Source organism: Ochotona princeps, chromosome 29, assembly GCF_030435755.1.
Source record: "Ochotona princeps isolate mOchPri1 chromosome 29, mOchPri1.hap1, whole genome shotgun sequence".
Classification (NCBI taxonomy): Eukaryota; Metazoa; Chordata; class Mammalia; order Lagomorpha; family Ochotonidae; genus Ochotona; species Ochotona princeps.
Window position 1 is genome coordinate 4,537,669 of NC_080860.1, and position 18,968 is coordinate 4,556,636.

Here is an 18,968-nt window from a genome sequence, read left to right on the forward strand (position 1 = left end):
AGCCACATCTGGGATGTGAAATCCCAAGGGGCCAGTTACCCTGTGCCCAGAAAGCCAAGCTCTTGCCACCTGAATCCTGAGTACCAGCGCTGCCCGAGCCGCCAGCAGCTGGCTCACAGGACACTGCTGCACAAAATCCGAGTCTCAGAGATTGAGGGCAGCAAAGGAATGGTAAGAGAGGACGAGCTGGGAGGAGGGGCCCTGGGAGCTGGGATCTGAATGCGATGCCTGAGGGAAGCACGTTCCAGACAAGGGTGGGGTCAGGAACCCCTCCAGACCCTCAAGATGGCAGCAGAGGTGTTCCAACCCCGAACTGAGGCCAAGCCCCGGCCCATGGGGGTGGGAAGGGAGCGCCAGTGCTTGATTCCCCGGAAAGAGAAGGGCTGAGGCAGAAGGGCCCCCCACTATCACAGCCACCACCGCTGCCCTCCCCCGACGAGGGACCTAAGCAGTCTCCATCTTCCCTTGAGAATGGCCCACACTGCAGTGTTTGTTTCCTGTGTGGCTCTGCTGGTCTTTGGCCAGGTAGCAATGCAACCTGCACGCCAGCCAGCTTCCACTCTTTGGAAATAATTAAATGACGCGACATGCCTGAGGAAGGTTTTTTTTTTTTTCCCCAACCGCGATTTGCATCCTTGGTCCTGAGGCCGAGCGTGTCGGGATGGCTAAGGGTTTTTTGTTTTGTTTTGTTTTTTTGCTCTGCGTGGGTTCCCGTGGCCAACATACAAGTGGACCAAAAGCTCCCCTCGATAACCCACCCCATGAAGAAAGCAACTCCTTGGGAAGCGAGTGCGTGCTTCATCTCCACTCAGAGAACTCCCTTCCCCTGCTAAGTCGTGCGACACATCGCGGTTGGCGACACTGCCTTCACTGCCTGGGCTCCGTGCACACCTCACGCGCTCGCCTGAAGAATGGGGTGTGGGATCAAAGTGTCCCCCGCCCTTTTTGCCCTCCAAGTGGGAGTAGGGCGAGGAGGAGTAGCAGTCTGCAAAATAAAGCCTCCCCTTCCTGCCTGAGAGGGAATCCCTCAGCCAAGGGCTGCGAACCCGCCGCAGAGGAGGGCCGGGTCGGCGTGCGTGGGTGTGCGGTGCGGGGCTCCTGAGCTGACACAGGAGGGTCTGTGGCTGCGTGGGCAAGGGGACTCCGGAATTCCCACCCTCGGCTCCAGAGGGGCGCTCCGAAGGAGACTGAGGAGGACGCGGACCATCGAGGGAGGACACGCGCCAAGGACACATGGGGCCCGGGGAGGGGGTGGGCGTCACCCAGTGCCGGAAGGCAGCAGCCGGGCGGGGCAGGGTGGGGAACCTCGGGGCCGCGAGTGCCAGGAGCCCACCGTGAGCCCCCGACCACAGGCGGCGAGGACACGGGCCGAAGGGGGCCGCGGCGCGCGTGGCCGGGGCGCGGCACGGCGTGCGCGGCCTCGATCCGGGTCCCTGGGGGCGGCGCGCGGGAGGGGGCGGGGCCTGCGCGGCGGCGTGGGCGCGGGGCGCGCGCGAGGGAGGGCGCCGCGGGGAGGGGGCGGGGCCGCGCCGCCCGCGCCGCGCTGGGCGCTCTCGGCCAATGAGCGGCGTCCACATGCCGCGGCCGCGGCGAGAGGGGAGGCAGCGGCCGATAAATGCTATTAGAGCAGCAGCCGCCGCGCCGTCCCCGACGCCACCTCCTCACGCTCCGCCGCAGTTTCCTCCGCCGCTGCCGGGGCTGCGGAGCTGAGGGAGCGCTCCCCACCCCGCCGGCTCTCGCCTTCGGGGCTCCCTTCCGCCCTCGGTGGTCTGCCGGGCGTCTCCTCCTCCTGTTCCTCGGGCCCGGTCGGGGCCGCGAGCCGCCTCAGGACAGCGGGGACGGGGCTCGGGGGCCGCGGCCTGCGCTCCCCGCGGGCGGTTGAGGGCCGAGGAGGCCCTCCCTTCTGACGAGGGAAGGGAGGGTCGGGAGCCCCCGCCCTGCGGAGCCTGGGGCGGGCGCCGGCGAGGGCCGGGGCGGCCGGAGGGGCGGTTGTCTGGGGGAGGGGGTGCGGGGTGATTCAGCGCCCGGCGAGGCGGAAGCGGCCGGGGCAGCAGCAGCAGCAGCAGCAGGAGGAGGAAGGCGAGAGGCTAGTCCGCGCCTGGGCGCCCGGGGTGGCACGAGCCCGCGGCCCGAGTGCGAGGCGGAGGCGCGGAGGAGGCCGCGGGGACGGGAGGCGAAGCCGGCTGGGCCCCCGTAGCCATGGAGAACGCGCACACAAAGACGGTGGAGGAGGTGCTGGGCCACTTCGGAGTGAACGAGAGCACGGGGCTGAGCCTGGAGCAGGTCAAGAAGCTCAAGGAGAGATGGGGCTCCAACGGTAAGGTGCCCGGGGGCTGCACGCCGCGGGCCCGGGGAGCCAGGGAAGATGGCTGACCCGGGCTCCACCTCGTGGGGCTCGGCTCGGCGCCCGCCGACGGCTGCAGGCGGCTAGGGGCCCCGGGCTGGCCGCGATGGGTCCCTCCGGGAGGGAGAGAGGGGAGCGGGGAGTGGGGGTTGCTGGCGGGGATCGCCGCCTGCAGAGGGGGTTGGTGTGGGGGTGCGGGGGTCCGCGCGACCTCCCCACGCGCTTCGAGCCCTTGACCTTCTGGGCGCTGCGGCGAGCCCCGCGAGACGCCTCGTTGTCCCCAGCCGGTGTCGGAGGCGGCGTTGCGGTGCAGGGAGCCACCCCGGAGTGGCACATCTGGCGGGGCTGATGACATAGCCGAGGCCATGCCGGCTCCTCCTCCCGGCTGCCCTGAATGAGCTGGTGCCTGGGGTCAGACCCCAGGGGGCCTGGCTTTCTTCCCACACGCAAGAAAAATTTAAAATAAATAAATAAAGGAGGTTCTGTAGCTAGGTCTGCCTTTCCGAGACGCTGATGCTTACAGTCAGTAGGTTGTTTTAGAAAGATGGTACTAAAATATTCTTTTTTTTTTTCCCTCCACTCACTTCCTTGTTAACGTTGCCTGGTGAATTTTTGTGATACCCAGAGTTACCGGCTGAAGAAGGTAAGCCGTTTGAATGGATCCTGTCGTTGGTGTGTGTGTGTGTGTGTGTGCGTGTGTGTGTGCGCACGTGCATGCCAGCCCTTGCTCAGATGACACTTGATGACAAATACGTTTGTATTTCTAACAGGAAAAACCTTGCTGGAACTTGTGATTGAACAGTTTGAAGATCTGCTAGTTAGAATTTTACTGTTGGCTGCCTGTATATCTTTCGTAAGTATAAAAAAATTATGTTTTCTCCACCCCCCAAAAAAGCTGGAAATAGATGAACCAAAAAGCAGATGATTTGCGGAGATTTCTAGTTGAGTCCCTGCATTTGGTTTCCAAAAAACTGACGGAGCAAGCGGGCATTGTCACTTGTGAACAGATTGCTCGAGTTGAATCGTGTCGGGAAGATCGCCGCTGGCATTCCCAGGGCAGTCGTGTTGTAAATTCCTGAGGCGTCCAAAAGTCTTTCCTTGGGAAGCCTTCTCCGTTTCACGTTCTTCTCTTGGTGCTCCTGTTGTGAGGTCTGTTGTCCTCTGTAAATAGAACTTACAAAAGGAATATTCCAGTTGCTCTCCCTGGCTGCTTATGGCAAGGTGACAGTTGTGCCCAACGGTGACAAGAATGATGACGGCAGTGGTGACGCCACTGTTGACCAAATTTGGCCACTGACCCTCCAGAGTGGGGTCTTTGTCTACAGTGGACCCTGTCTTGAGTGATCCTAGGCTGGGAAAGGCAAGAGGCGGGTGACTTGTGCTGAGTCTTACAGAGAAGCAGCAGTGGTTTGGGTGTTTTTTTTCCTGTTCCTGCGTATGCTTATTCGTCTAGTATGGTTGCTAAGAAACTAGTGAAATGCAAAGAACAGCAGCAGAAAAAAAGGTGAGGGGAGTGGCAATAATGTGTCTAGGTTATTAACATTTTCTGCTCAGTGTTTTTTATTGCATTTTTTGGTAGGCAGTAGAACTCTGGGCTATTTTCCTAAAAAATGACTGAATGAGACACAGATGTTCTTAGTCCTAACAGCATGAGATGCCTTTTGGTCTTAAATTACAGTATTTTATTCTGAAATCCATGATGGATGATGGCAAGTGCAGTTCACCCAGCGCAAATCCTCCTTTCAAATTGTGCAAATGGCACAGTTTCAGGGTTACATTGTTAAGCATTTAGTGGGGGTATGCAGGTCATTGGGGAGTCCTGCCTCAGTTTTTATGGCCGCTGTACTCGAAGGGGACAATTTTGAGAACTAAATAAACCAAGTAGTGGGCGTTGAATTCAAGTGAGAAAAGGAAAAGTACTGTGCCGCTCTCCTAGGTAGGTAGCAGCCCCATGAGGTGAACCTCTGCTGTAGTAGATCGTGATTAATTCAGTCCTTAGGAATCTTTTCTGTGGTTTTCATTGAGTAAAGAAGATTGCCGTAGCAACCACTGAATCACTAAACCGCTCCAGGATCACTTAGGTGTGTCTTTCTGTGATTAATTTGGCAAAAAAAAAAAAAAAAAAATCCCCCCAGTGAATGACTGCTGTTTGACCAGTTAAGATAAATGGGTAGTGCTGTCTGATTAACTGTAGTTTCAAGAAAGCGCAGGGGAGCAGTACCCTAAATGCTGTGTTTGAGGATAGTGTCAGGGTTAAATTGAAGCTGGCTGCATGGCTGACTCTGAAATAGTCTCTGCTTTGGCAGTTGGACACAGGGACCCAAGGTCATCATCAGTGACCTTAGGAGTTAGCGCATACAACCCGAAGGTGAAACTGGAATTTATGTGCAAACCAGAAATGAAACAAGTTCTGGTTAATTCTTATTAAATTATTTGGTATGTGGTAGCTTGAAGCAGTGTTGGAAATGATAAGCCCTGGTGTTAGGATAAGCAAGCTGTTGCCTGTTTGGGTTGAATAGGGTCTAGGGTCTCTTTCAGCGGTTAGTTTGACAGGGACTTTTTACAAACATGTGAAATTAATCTTTGATGTGATTTAATAGCTTCTTGATATTTTCAAGTGGGTTTTAAGATAAATCCTTTGGTTTTTGTTTTAAGGCAAGACCTTGCCTTGGAGTGGAAATTTTAGTTCCTTTTTGATACCTTACTTGGTTTTGTTCAAGAGATGAACTACATTAAATTTTTATGTTGTGGATGACAAAATAGCAAAAGAATAAGCTTTGGGAAGTACTTTTAGTATAAATTCGCTTAATTTGCTTTGGTTTGTTTGATCAACGAATAGTGGATATAAAACCAGTTCTGTTGATGGACTTCCTGTGCGGCTGGCACTTGGCTGCGTTCTGCTTGACCTTTTCATTCCTCGTTCTTTAGCTTTCGAAGAAGAAAGCAGAGTCCTTTTTTTTGTCATAGTTTATTCCTATTTGCTTAATAGAAAAAGAAGATTGAATATACACATTTCCTTGGAGAATGAACTAGGCAGTTCTGACTATGTACAGACTACATCACCCGGTGTGGCGCAAGTTTAGTGATTTACTTCAAGTATCAGTCCAAGTTGTAAACTGTTAACTGTAGTTAATATTTTGCTGTGACAGTATACTGAGTTGCATTAATGTTTTACACTTTAGACCCATAGGAATAAAGTATAATTAATTTGCAGTATTCATTAATTTTGTTTTTAAGGTCACTTGGGTTGGGAGCAGTAAGCATATGGACATGCTAAGTGCCTTGCTTTGGCGTTCTAGGCATGCTGTCATTTGGCTGTCTCCTGTCCTCTCCTCAGTCAGCACCCTCACCCTAGCCTGACCTGTGCCCTGAGTTCATTGACATGCCTGCCCAGCTGCTGTGTCTCCTGCCCTGCTTCCCTTAGGTGCTGGCTGAGTTCCAGTAGCAGACACTGGTGATGCAGCATTGAGAAACACGCAGCTTGCAGGATAGTGCTGTTGAGGAAAATAAAGCAGGAGAGCCGGATTGATGGTGTCGGCAATAAGTATGCTTTTCCAATAGGCTGATCAGGAATGTGCCCTAATTGTAACATCAGTTAGAGAGGTGCATTGGTCTGGCTCGGCTCTGTCTTATTCATGCAGCTGCCTTTGGTAACTTGCGCTACCCTTCCCGCCTTGGCTACCTAGATTGGGCCTGGCGTGCTGCTCGCACTCTGCCGGGTTCCCCTCAGCCTTCTGGTCACGCTGTAGTGCTTGGGGAGCACCCTCGTCCTCCAGTGCTCACAGGGAGGACGGCCCAGGCAGGGAGCTGGGCAGGAAGTGGAGCAGCTGGAATATGAACTGGCACCTACATGGGATCCCAGGCCTGCAAGGCAAGGACTTTAGCCTCTAGGCTATTGTGCTGGGCCCTTAAAGCCTTTCTTGAAATACCGTCTGGAGGATGAACTTTTTGTGTATGTTTGTGGTGTACTTTTTTAGATGATTACATTCTCAGCTTTCAAACATTGAAGAACGTTTTGCATGAGCTTTGTATTGTCAAAAGAATGAATTCTGAATGGTCTGTTTATGTTTTTTTAAGTAACTTTGTTTACCATCCAGAAAATAACTACACCACTTACTGGTGCTCCTTTGTATCATTTTTGTAAGATGTTTAACTTCCATTTCCTTGTTTTAAAAATATTTTCAGTCTGTGTATCTTCACCAGTGGAGCGGGTGTTGGGGTGTCGAGGGAGCCCCACCAGTTCCTGGGGACGCGGAGGGTCTTCCCCAGGGGACAGACGTGCGTTCCTGAGTCGTATCCCATGCCGCATATGTGGCACTCTAGGTGCAGGTGGAGGAACTGGTGCTCACTAAGGGATGCAGGCATCCCAGATGGCAGCTCAGCATGCTGTGCCACAGTGCCCACTCCGAGTTCTGGCGCTGGGCTGGTGGCAGGGTCCCAGTTACTTGAGCTTTCACTGCCCCATCCTCAGGTCTGCATTAGTAGAAAGCTAATTGGGAGCCAGAAATTGGAATTGAACCCAGACACTCATGTGGGTTGCCAAGATGTTAACCTCTAGGCTAAACCCCTGCTCCTCAAGGAGTTTGTTTGAAAAGGCTTTGGAACTTTGAACTTGCGTGATAATGTAAGCTTTAGCAGAAGATAGGTCAGCTTCCTGTGTGCACAAAGTTCAAAGGAAAGAAGAAACACTGTTTATGCTTCCTGTTACACTTGAGGAACCTTTTTTTGCACCTGCTTGGGATTGCCAGGTTGGTTACTTACCTCTGCTGCTTCATTGTTGCCTCGCCTTGAAAGTTGTGCACTGCAGAGGGCAGGTGTTGAGCATCAGCTGGTTCCAGACTTGAGGGAATGAGAGGCAGTCCACTTTGCCTCTTAGTTGGTTTGGAAACCTCTGCCCTTCCAAGTGGAGCTTGTTTGTTACCACCTCAGGGGTAATTGACTCACCTGATTTTTCTCCCCTTTCCACTCTGCTTTTTCCCATCTTAGTGGAGTTATCTTCCCACTTACATCACCTGAGAGGTTTTCTTACTAGGGGAAGAAAGTAAGGAAGGTGCAACATGATGTAAATACAGTTTGTTGGGTTGGTTCTCAGCAGTTAGCTTAAATGTAGTTGGTCTTCATTCTGGACTTTAGCACTTCTCCAGGTTTTTTGTGGATGTGGACTGGACCTGTTTTGTTGAAGTATTCAGGAGGTAGGTGGCTGTCAGTTTTATGCAGGCTTGGGTGCTGTCCTGAGGTTGGCGCGCTGCTTAGTGCGTCTGCAGAACCTTGAGTGTACTGTGTGAATGCCCGTGTGTCCTGGGGTGGACGTGGCAGGCTCTCACAGCTGGTAAATGGCAGCCGCACGTTTCCTGGGCGTTTTCTGTGAGGGTCCTGTCACAGGCGACCTCTTCCTTCACTGCAGCTCTAAGTGTGTCCCAGGTTTGCCTGCCAAGGGGAGAAATTCATAGCCGCTTTAACAAGGTGTGAAGCTTATCTTAGACTTGCTAATGCCTCCCTGACCTTTTGAAAAGGCGCTCCTTACTTTTCAAGTTGAGCAATGTATCTCCCCTAAGAGCTAATTAAGTTTCTTATTTCTGATATGCTCTCCTTGGCAAGAGTTGAAAAGGTTAGTATCAGAGCAGCCGTGATCCTGTGTCCATCAAAATTTATAACTTCCTAGAAAAGTTTTCTTTTCTGGCATTGGGCCTGGCCTTCACACTGGGAATGCCCTGTTGAAAGCTGCAGCAGCATTTACCGCCTCCTTTGGGGTTTGCTTTGCCTTAGTGGCATCTGTCAGGACTTGGTTGTGCTGCTGCGTTTTACTCTCTACGCAAATGGGAATTTCTTGATCATGTGCTGTTACTACCTGGACTTGGAAACCTCATGTCAGCACTTGACTTCATTTGTTTGTTTGTTTTTGTTTTTTTTAAGATTTATTTATTTTTATTGGGAAGTTAGATATACAGAGGAGGAGAGACAGAAAGGAAGATCTTCTGTCCAATGATTCATTCCCCAAGCGGCCACAATGGCTGGTGCTGAGCTAATCTGAAGCCAGGAGCCTCCCCTGGGTCTCCCACACGGGTGCAGGGTCCCCAGGCTTTGAGCTGTCTGCAGCCTCTTTCCCAGGCCACAAGCAGGGAGCTGGTTGGGAAGTAGGGCTGTCGGGATTAGAACCGGTGGTCATATGGGATCCCGGCGCATTCAGGGCTAGGACTTTTAACTGCTAGGCTACCACACTGGGCCTTCGCATGCTGTTTGGTAAAAGCTCATTTAATGTTATTAGTCTGTCAAGTACAAATATAGTCATGTTTTCATTATAAATCAGAGTACTTTAGTTGTTTCCTAAATAGTTAACATTTTTTAAAGATTCATTTATTTGTTTTGGAAAGACATTTACAGAGAGACAGAGAGACAGAAAAGATCTTACATCCGCTGATTCACTCCGCAAATAACTGCACTGGCCAGAATTGAGCCAGTCTGAAGCCAGGAGCCAGGAGCTTCTGGGTCCCCCACATGGGTGTAGGCTACCAAGGCTTTGGGCCATTCTTGACTTCCTAGGCCACAAGCAGGGAGCTGGATGGGAAGTGGCGCATCCAGGACATGAACAGGTTCCCATGTGGGATCCTGGCACTTGTAAAGCAGAGGATTAGCCAGTTGAACCATCGAGGCGGGCCCAATAATTAGATCTTTTAAAGAAAAGATATGATCAAATAACGGACTGATTTGATGACTTATGACTGCTTATGAAGGACTTACCATCAGTCATAGGGTAGGAGTTTGGGGAGGGGATAGGGAAATCCCAGATCCTATGGAATTTGTACCATAAAATTCAAAAATTAAAAGAAACGTTATTGTAAAATAAGCATTTCCAATAACAACAAAAAAGACCAGGAACAAGTCCCACCTCCCCGATTGAATCGTGAGATGTGGCTGGCAGAGTCCACGAGAGTCTCAGGGTGGCTGGCATCTCTCAGGGCTCTGGGTGCTGGTTAAATTGTAGTTATTTAGGTTATGCTTTTCCATGTTCTTTGAGATTTGTTGTGTTCTGGGCCTGATATGATGGCTCAGTGGCTAAAATCTTCACATTGTACATGCTGGGATCCCATAAGAGTGCTGCTTCATGTCCTGGCTGCTCCACTTCCTATCCAGCTCCTTGCTTGTGGCCTGGGAAAGCAGTGGAGGCTGGCCCAAAGCCTTGGAATCCTGCAACTGTGTGGGAGACCTGGAAGAAGCTCCTGGCTTTGGTTTGCCTCAGCTCTAGCCATTACAGCCATTTGGGGAGTGAACCAGTGGATGGAAGATATCTTTTTCTCTCTCGTCTCCTCTTTGGAAATCTGCTTTCCAATAAAAATAAATAAATCTTTATATATTTTTTAAGATTGGTTGTGTTCTGTTTTTCCACCTTTAATATTACTATTGCAGTATGGCTTTTAAAAGTTTTCAGTCCTAACGTTATGGTTGTATGAGCTAAATGTAATTACCTATTTTTCTTGAGTCAGTCTTGTGTATCTGGTTATAACATTATTGGTTGTTTCTGAAGTGCTATATAGCTGCTAGGTGTCATGGACCTAACCTTCAAAATATTCGCTTGAGTTTTATTTTACTTGAAAGACATGGAGAAGAATGGGGAACAGGGAGAGAGACTCTGTCCGCTGTATCACTCCCAAAATGGTTGCAATGGCCAGAACTGGGTGGTCCCAGGTTGGGAACCTGGAGTGTCTTCCAGGTCTCCCCACATAGGTGGAGGTTCTAAGGCTCTGGGCCATCCTGCTACAGTAACAGGGAGCTTGAGCAGAAGTGGAGCAGCCAGGGTCAAACTGATGCCTGTTTGATGTTCTGTTATCACAGGCCCAGGATTAGCCTGCTGCGCCACTGTGACCCCCAACATGCATTCTTGATTTCAGGACCTCTTAGGGTGACTGTGAGGTGACCTTCAGGATTGCTACTGAAGGTCTGAGGAGGTGGAGTGCCTCCTGGCTGCCCAGGCCCTGGGGCGCGGCTGTCCTGCCCCCTCCGCTCACTTCTGAGTCCTGGAAGCATCTCCAGACTCCAGGCTGGCCAAGCCCAAGAGAGTGAGTCAGGGCTGGGAGCACTAAAAAGTCGGTGATTATGAATATTCTGTGTATGATCATTGTTTGATGTGAGTGTTTGCCAGATCAACGTGGCTATTGATGACTGCCCTTTGCTTTAATAAAACCAGGAAATTAAAGGTTTTTTTTTTTTTTTAACTAAATATGTACCTTTCAAATGAACAGGCTTTATTTTATCTCCCTCCACAAAAGATGATTTATTTAGCTTCAAAAATGTAATTATGGGCCTGGTATAGTAGCCTAGTGGCTTAAGTTCTTACCTTGCTTATGCCGGGATCCCTTGTGGCTGCCAGTTCATATCCCGGCTGCTCTACTTCCTGTCCAGCTCCCTGCTTGTGCCCTGGGAAAGCAGCTGAAGATGGCCCAAAGCCTTGGGATCCTGCATCTGCATGGGAGACCTGGAAGAGGCTCCTGACTCCTGGCTTCGGATCGGCTAAACGCTGGCAATTGCGCCCTCATGGGGAGTGAACCAGCAGACGGAAGATCTTTCTCCCTGTCTCTCCTTCTCTCTGTATATCTGCCTTTCCAATAAAAATTAAATCTTTGTTTAAAAAGTGCAATTATAAGTTAAATTTGAGGATATTATAATGAAGATGTATAGTTTGGACTCTAGCAGAATTCTGTGAATGGGACATAAACTGATGGTTGGCATCATTCCATTCCATTTTACCCTCAGAGACGGTGAGAAAGGGGATGTTTGCTTTGCACAGTTCGTTTGTGCTTACCTGGCGGCACTGACCCTAATCACACTGACCGTGTGTCGTGCTTCTCCTGCAGGTGTTGGCCTGGTTCGAAGAAGGTGAAGAAACGGTCACGGCCTTCGTAGAACCCTTTGTCATTCTGCTGATTTTAGTGGCCAATGCCATCGTGGGCGTGTGGCAGGTGAGCAGGGCCCTGTGGGGGTGGACAGTGCTGGCTGTGTCCTTTCACCTGTGTGGCCTGGCTTGTGGAAGCCCTGTCTACGCAGATTTTTTTTTCTTTTGTCCATTTTATGGCAGAATTTTAAATCTCTTGCAGGTACATTTTGCAGTGTTGATTAGTTGGTCCTCATTCATGGTAGAAGTGAGTGAGAGAAAGTAGTTTAGGAAATCAGAAGATGGGAGAAGTGGTCTGTGTCTCATCACTTTTCCTTGCTCCTGCAACAGCCCTCCTCGCTCAGTGTCCTCTCTTCCTCTTGGGTTTTTTTGGAGGTGGCAAGAGGGGTTATCCAAAGTCATTTTTCCTGTAGAAGTTGCTCCTGGTTGCTTTTCTTAACGAATGGGAGCTCGTTTTATTACAGAAACACAGTGGCTCCCCTCACACCTTGCTTTGCAGGGATCTCGGTTTTGCTGCCTTTTTTTTTTAAACATTCATTTTAAAATTCATTTTAAAAATTTCGTTTTAATTTTTACTCTTCTAGGTTTATGGTGTTTGTTGTCATCCCTTTGCAGATTAAATAGTGTGCCCATCATTCTTGATGTAGACACGTTATAAACTTACCTAGGCCTGTTGCAGTTGTAAGCTGGTATCTCTCTGGTGAGCACCCGGATCTTCATTTGCTGAGCTCGTAGGGAGACATGGCCTGCTTAGGGGAGAGGCTTATCTCCCCTCTTCCCCTTTTTCTTAAAAAAATGCATTTATACGTTCATGTAAATTATCCTCTTGTGAGTAAATGAGTCAAAAGAAACTACCACAGCATTAGATTTATCCTTGCTTTTTAAGCTAATTATGTTTTTATTAAATGGAGTATTAAAATTACTGTGGAAGCTACTTCATACACATACCCATGTGTTTCACTTTTATATTGATTTTTAAAAAAGATTTACTTATTTTTATTGAAAAATCAAATATACAGAGAGAAGGAGAGACAGGGAGAAAGATCTGTCCCCTGGTTTACTTCCCAAGTGGCCGTAACAGATGGAGCTGAGCTGATCCAAAGCCAAGAGCTTCTTCCATGTCTCCCACATGTGCTCAGGGTCCCAAGGCTTTGGGCCAAGCTCGGTTGCATTCCCGGGCCACAAGCAGGGAGCTGGACAGGAAATGGAGCAGCCAGGACATGAACCCATATGGGATCCCAGCACATGCAAGTCGAGGACTTCAGCCACTTGGTCGGTCACTGTGCTGGGCCCTGTGGTGATCTTGTAAGGCAAATATTCCCATCTCACCGAGATGACATTGAGGTTCAGATTTAGTGTTTATCAAAGGCCTTGATGATCAAAGGCCAATGATGATCTGAACTCCAAAATAAAATTTATAACAAATTTCAGAGGATTTTTAGATTTGTCTTCAGTTTTAAAAAGAATAACCTTCCTTTCAGTTCTGTGCTGAATTGCCCTCCTGGTCTGTCAGGTATAGACGTTAAACTTGGTGGCATGCTTATTGCTTTAAGAAAAGTGTGTCCTCGCCTTGCATGTGCTGGGGTCCCATATGGGGGCCAGTTCTAATCCCGGCAGCTCCACTTCACGTCCAGCTCCCTGCTCATGGCCTGGGAAGGCAGCTGAGAACGGCCCAAAGCCCTGGGACCCTACACCTGCATGGGAAAACTGTAATTGCCTCCTGGCTTGAGGTCAGATCAGCTCTGGCCAATGTGGCCACTTGGGGAGTGAATCAATGGACGAAAGATCTTCCTCTCCTCCTCTCTGTATATCTGACTTTCCAATTAGGATCAAAAAAAAAAAAAGATAACGCCCTTCCAGTCTTGATTCCATTTCGACAGTACCTTCAGTGGTAGGGCAGTGCTAGAGAGTTTCTGCCTTCTGGAACGGGGAAGTTACAGCATTGGGTGATTTGAAGGATGTGTGCCATTTCCTCCCAGTGTCACCAAGGAAGGCTTTTCAGAAGTGGTATGACGCTGTATGGCTGGAGGGCTGGAGAGAACATTACAGAGAGGAGAATGAATGGAACCATCCCAACCCGTTTTGAGGAATGACAAATTAGTCTAATTAGGGCGGGAGATTACAGCTGAGTGGGCAGAGGTGAAGGTGAGATTAGCAGATTTTGGAAACTGAGGAACTTCTTAGACATCTACATGTTTGCAGAAAGTTGTGATAAATTTATTTGTGATAAGTTGTATATATTATTTCCCCAAGATGACCTACTTTTGGCATAACCTGTTTTAATGTGGTTATTTGATTCCTTTTCTGGCTCTGTATTTTAATATTCCTTTGGTAGTTTACCTTAAATAAGAATTCTAATTGTCTTCTTTGGCCTCAGGGTATGAGATCATATTTTTAAGCGTATGCTTCTAATTTAAATATACCCTTGCTGGTGTCTAATCGTACTCACAGAATACAGTGTTTTGGGCACATCCCCTTAACTTTAAGAAGTCTAGTTAACTCTGACTTGACATGACCTTGAAAATTGAGAAGAGGAAACAAAACCCATAAACTAGGAATTTTGGGGAACAAATTCTTTTTTTTTTTTTAATTTATTTTTTTAAATTATATTGGGACAAATTCTTATGAGAGGGAAAAAAGATTGTTTTAAATTTACTGTAGTTGAGTGGCACCGATGCTCAGGGTTTATTTTCTCCACATGCTAGCAGGTGTTTAAAGGACTTTTATCGTAGTAGCATTGTTATGATTACATAAGCTCGTGTTTCTGCTAATGATGTGTGATGCACACAAGGTCACTTTATTTTTTTTTTTAAAGATTCATTTATTTTTATCGGAAAGTTAGATTTACAGAGGAAGGAGAGACAGAGAGGAAGAGCTTACATCCACTAGTTCACTCCTCAAATGGCCACAATAGAACAACAGGAGCTGAGCTGATCTGAAGCCAGGAGCCAGGAGCCTCTTCAGGGTCTCCCACGTGGGTGCAGGGTCCCAAGGCTTTGGGCCATCCTCCACTGCTTTCCCAGGCCACAAGCAGGGAACAGGAAGGGAAATGGAGTTGCTGGGATATGAACCAGTGCCCATATGGGATCCCATCACATGCAAGGCAAGGACTTTAGCTACTAGATTACCTCGTCAGGCCCATAAACTCACTTTAAAAATGCATCTTAAAAGGCATTGGAGGGCCCGGCTGCATGGCCTAGCCTCTAAAGTCCTCGTCTTGAAAGCCCCGGGATCCCCTATGGGCGCCGGTTCTAATCCTGGCAGCTCCACTTCCCATCCAGCTCCCTGCTTGTGGCCTGGGAAAGCAGTCGAGGACGGCCCAATGCATTGGGACCCTGCGCCAGCGTGGGAGACCCGGAAGAGGTTCCAGGTTCCCGGCATCGGATCGGCGCGCACCGGCCTGTTGCGGCTCACTTGGGGAGTGAATCATCAGATGGAAGATCTCCCTCTCTGTCTCTCCTCCTCTCTGTATATTCGGCTTTCCAATAATAATAAAATCTTTGAAAAAAAAAAAAAAGGCATTGGAATGAATTTTAGTGTGAATTTTCCAAATCTGAGCAACCCTCTACTGTGTCGAGGACACATGTGACAAGTGTGGGGTGCATGTTCATGTCTCTGAGTTAGGGTGGCTTAGTTTTCTGTAGGCATGTTTAACATGCTCCAGTCATTTAGAAATTGGGAAGTCAAATCAAGTCTTGATGTGCTCATTTGTGATATTATGAGAATGTTTGTGATTGAAAGTGCTGTGATGTCGGCCCGGCGGTGTGACCTAGTGGCTAAGGTCCTCGCCTTGGATGCACTGGGATCCCGTATGGTTGTCGGTTCTAATCCTGGCAGCTCCACTTCCTCTCTCTCTACTCCTCTCTGTATATCTGACTTTGTAATAAAAATAGAATAAATCTTAGAAAAAAAAAGTGCTGTGATGAAAGGCCATATGTTCATCTTTATAATTGTTCATATTTATCAAAAATACTCAATTTTTGACGCATACTTGAATTTTTTAGTTCATTACTCATAACATTTACTTTGTGCTAAAGCAGGGTCTTAAGTGTGTGACTTCTGTCCTCACAGACCTTGGTGTGTAGATGCCGTTAATGTCGTGTGGCAGTAGTGACCCTGGGGGCTCCGTCACTGACCCTCCATCAGGCACAGGACAACCCGAGACTGTGGAGTTAGGCTGCTGCCTTTCGCAGGGACAGGATCAAGTTCAGTGGTTTGGGTTTGCGTGCAGCTGGAGGGACAGCTGTGTTTTAGAGTGTGCTCTTTGACGCCAGATTCCATAGCTGCTTTTCCTCATTCCTTACTCTTCTTGGCGTCTTTGAAAATGTTTTTAATAATAATCCTAAGCGTCATTATAAAATACTGCCTTGAAATGGAAATTGCTTAAAGGAAGTGGGCTCTGGTTTGAGATGAGAGCTTGAGGATGTCATTGCGTTGCATCAGTGCTGCGGCCTGTGTAGTCAACGGCAGTTGGTGGTGGAGGCCTGTGGTTTGGGTAACTGAGGCAGGGTCTGTGAAGGGGGCCGAGGCGGGAGGGGGAGGTCTGGGTTCCAAGTAAAAGCCACATGTTCGTGCTTGCTCTGGTATGACACTTGTGTGTCCTGAGTTGCCAGGAACAGCCGGGAGTCTGCACCGTCATTTTTTTAGATAAGAGTTACTTGGGCCGTCTTGGCGCCGCTGAGGGAGCCCCACTGTGGCTTCAGCAGCCCGTGAGAGGGCTGGTCCCAGTCCTGGCTGCCGGCTGGCGCTGCAGCTTTCTGGAGTGCTCTGAGTTCTGGCTCCGGGCTTCAGCATGGTCCAGTGGCTGTGACCATCTGGGGAGTGAGCCAATTAATAAAAGATTAGCCTTTCTCTCTCTTCCCTCCCTTCCCCCTACCTCAATTGGCTCTGCCTTTCAAATGAATCTTTTAAGAAGAAAAGTTAAAAATGTAAAGTATTTGATTACATGTGATTTAAATTAAAAAAAAAAACAACTGATCTTACACTGCCAGTACTTGAGGTAGCAGGCAGGTGTTGACTAGTCTGCTTTTTCCCTCAGGAAAGGAATGCCGAAAATGCCATCGAAGCCCTGAAGGAGTACGAGCCTGAGATGGGCAAAGTGTACCGGCAGGACCGGAAGAGCGTGCAGCGGATCAAAGCCAAAGACATCGTTCCTGGCGACATCGTGGAGATTGCAGGTGTGTGAGCTCGTGACTTTCCCTTGATTCTAGACAATATTTCTGAATGCAGTCCTTATCTTAAGGCTTCCAATTGTATTTATAGATCACTTGGTTAACCCATTTTAGTACTATCCAAACAAATCTTACTTCCTTTACTGTGATTTTTTGGCATCTCTTGTTGATTACGTTTTATTTATAAATAAGGTATTTTGAATGATTATACTTAGTAATTGAGATGAATGAACTCCAGTGCTAGAGGTGAAAGTTGGTGTCTGGCGGTTGTATTGAGCAGTTTGTTGCGCACTGGTTCTTCACACAAATAGAAAGCTTCATTTGTAACTGGAATGGATGGCTCAGGGTAAATTCATGGCTGTACTTACAAATGCTTGGACAGGACCCTGAGCCAGAGCTTCCCCGACTGAGCTCATGGGTCAGTTTCCTAGGACTGGCATTGCGGCGTAGCTGCTGCCCACCCACCAGCATCTCATGTGGGCACCAGTTCGAGTCCCTGCTGCTCTAGTTTTGAGCCAAATCCCGGTGGCTGGAGAAAAGCAGTGGGAGATGATCCGGTGTTTATGCCCCTCACCCATGTAGGAGGTCTGAATGAGGCTCCTGGCTTTGGCCTGGCCCAGCCCACTCTGTTACATCCACTCTGGCATGCACCACTGGGTAGGTTTCTGTCTCTGGCTCTCTCTCTGCAACTCTGACTTTAAATTAATCTGGAAAACAACGACAGACCAGAAAGTTTGTGTATGCCCTGCATATGCAGCCCTCCGCACGGATCCAAGAGGATGTGTGTCCTTGGGGCTCTGAGTGAGAGCCATGTTCAAACAGCCCTTGAAACTGCCCAGAACAGCCTCTTAGTTCCTCCAAGATGGTAGGGCTTATTTTGGAGAATCATTGCATAGGAATATTCTTTTTTTCTTTTTTAAACTTATTTAGGGCTTTGGTATAGTAGGCTAAGCTTCCACTGCAGCACTAGCATTGGCACGTCATATGTGCACTGGTTTGTGTCCCCGCTGCTGCACTTCCAGACCAGCTCCCTGCTCATTGCCTGGGAAAGCAGTGGACCCAGGTGGGAGATTGGGAGGAAGCTCGGCTCTGGATCTGCTCGGCTCCAGCTGTGGGGCCATTTGGAGAGTGATCCAGCAAGTGGCAGATCTGGTTCACCTCTCTGTAAATAATAAATCTTCCCCCCTCCCCCCCAAAAAAAAACAGGAAAGAAAAAGAAGCAGTTGACTTGGTGCCCAAAGTTTTTTTAAAAAGACCTATTTATTTTATTTGAAAGCCAAAATTAAGGTGGGGGAGAGAGGAAGAGACAAAGAGAAGGCAAGATGTTCCATCTGCTGGTTCACTCTACAGCACCCAGAACTGAGCCAGTCTGAAGCTGGAACCCAGGGAGCTAGATGGAAAGCGGGCCTGCCAGAATTAGAACCATATGGGATCCCGGCGCGTTCAAGGCGAGGACTTTAGCTGCTAGGCTATCGCACCAGGCCGAGCTCACAATTTTTGAAACAGCTTTGAGGTATAATTCATATGCTGTAAAGTTTACCCTTTCCAGGGACAGCACTGTGGCGTCGTGGATGAAGCCACTTCCTACAGCACCATCACCCATGCCTAGGCGCTAGTTCACGTCTCAGCACTCCACTGTTACTGCTTCTTGGAGGGCGGTGACTGGGTCCTGTGCCACAGGGGAACCGGAGCAAGCTCCAAGCTTTTGTCTGCATCCTGGCCCAGTGCTGCGGGTACACATCTGGGAGGTGGATTCTCTGTATGTCTGCCTTTCAAAATAAAATAAGTCTGTCTGCTCTTAGAGTGTACAATTCAGTTTTAGTTTACTTGTAGACAAAAAAAATGCAGTCACAATTTGAGAATGTTTTCGCCTCAGAGAACCTTGCCACTCGTTAGCAGTTTGTCTCAGCCCTTGGCAATGGGCTTTGTGTCCGTGTATCCAGTATTCAGAGTAGGAAATGTGTGACTGTTTGTGATAGATTTCTTCGGGTTAGCATTTAAGTATCATCTACAAGTTCACGGAGCATGTATTTCATTCCTTTTCATGGCTTAAGAATATTCCATTGCACGGATATGCAGCCTTGTATTTATCCATTTTGATAAATGTTCATGTAGGATATTCAGAATGTTTCGAGTTTGGTGCTCTTATGAGTAATGCTGCTGTGAATACGTGTTATAAGTTAGGTGAATCCAACTTTTGGTCACTCAGTTATTCATCAGGCCTGCAGTTAGCAGGCTGTGTGCTAACATTGTGTGAGTATTTTGAGGAACTGCCACACCATGTTAAGTGGTGGTGTTGTGGTTTCTGATGCCACTGTATTCTCCGAAGCAGTGGTTGCTGTCCACGTTTTTATGTTGGCCATGATTTCCTTCTCTGGGAATTACTGTTTTTTTTTTTTTAACTCTTCCAGGTGTGTTTGTTCTCTTTGGAATTTTGATTTGCAGCTCCCTGATTGTCAGTTGTTGGCATCTTCTCAGGTGCGTGTTGTTTATTAAGGTAGCTTTTGTTTTCTGGAGAAATGTTCGGATCCTTTCCGCATTTTGTTTTTTTACATATGCCGGCTAG

General features: G+C 48.6%; 1 protein-coding gene across 2 annotated transcripts in view; it reads left to right on the top strand.

Moving 5' to 3' along the window:
- The first annotated feature begins 1,599 nt into the window (after positions 1-1,599).
- The window catches only part of ATP2A2 (ATPase sarcoplasmic/endoplasmic reticulum Ca2+ transporting 2), a 46,497-nt gene continuing 29,128 nt past the window's right edge, over positions 1,600-18,968 (top strand). The window contains exons 1-5 of one of the 2 annotated variants that reach the window (XM_058656445.1): positions 1,600-2,317; positions 2,970-2,987; positions 3,115-3,197; positions 11,194-11,298; positions 16,270-16,408. In XM_058656445.1, the coding sequence (XP_058512428.1) occupies positions 2,200-2,317; positions 2,970-2,987; positions 3,115-3,197; positions 11,194-11,298; positions 16,270-16,408 (463 nt within the window). In that variant the 5' untranslated portion in view covers positions 1,600-2,199. The remainder of the gene's footprint in view (positions 2,318-2,969; positions 2,988-3,114; positions 3,198-11,193; positions 11,299-16,269; positions 16,409-18,968) is intronic. The other variant, XM_058656446.1, reaches the window with a different exon arrangement.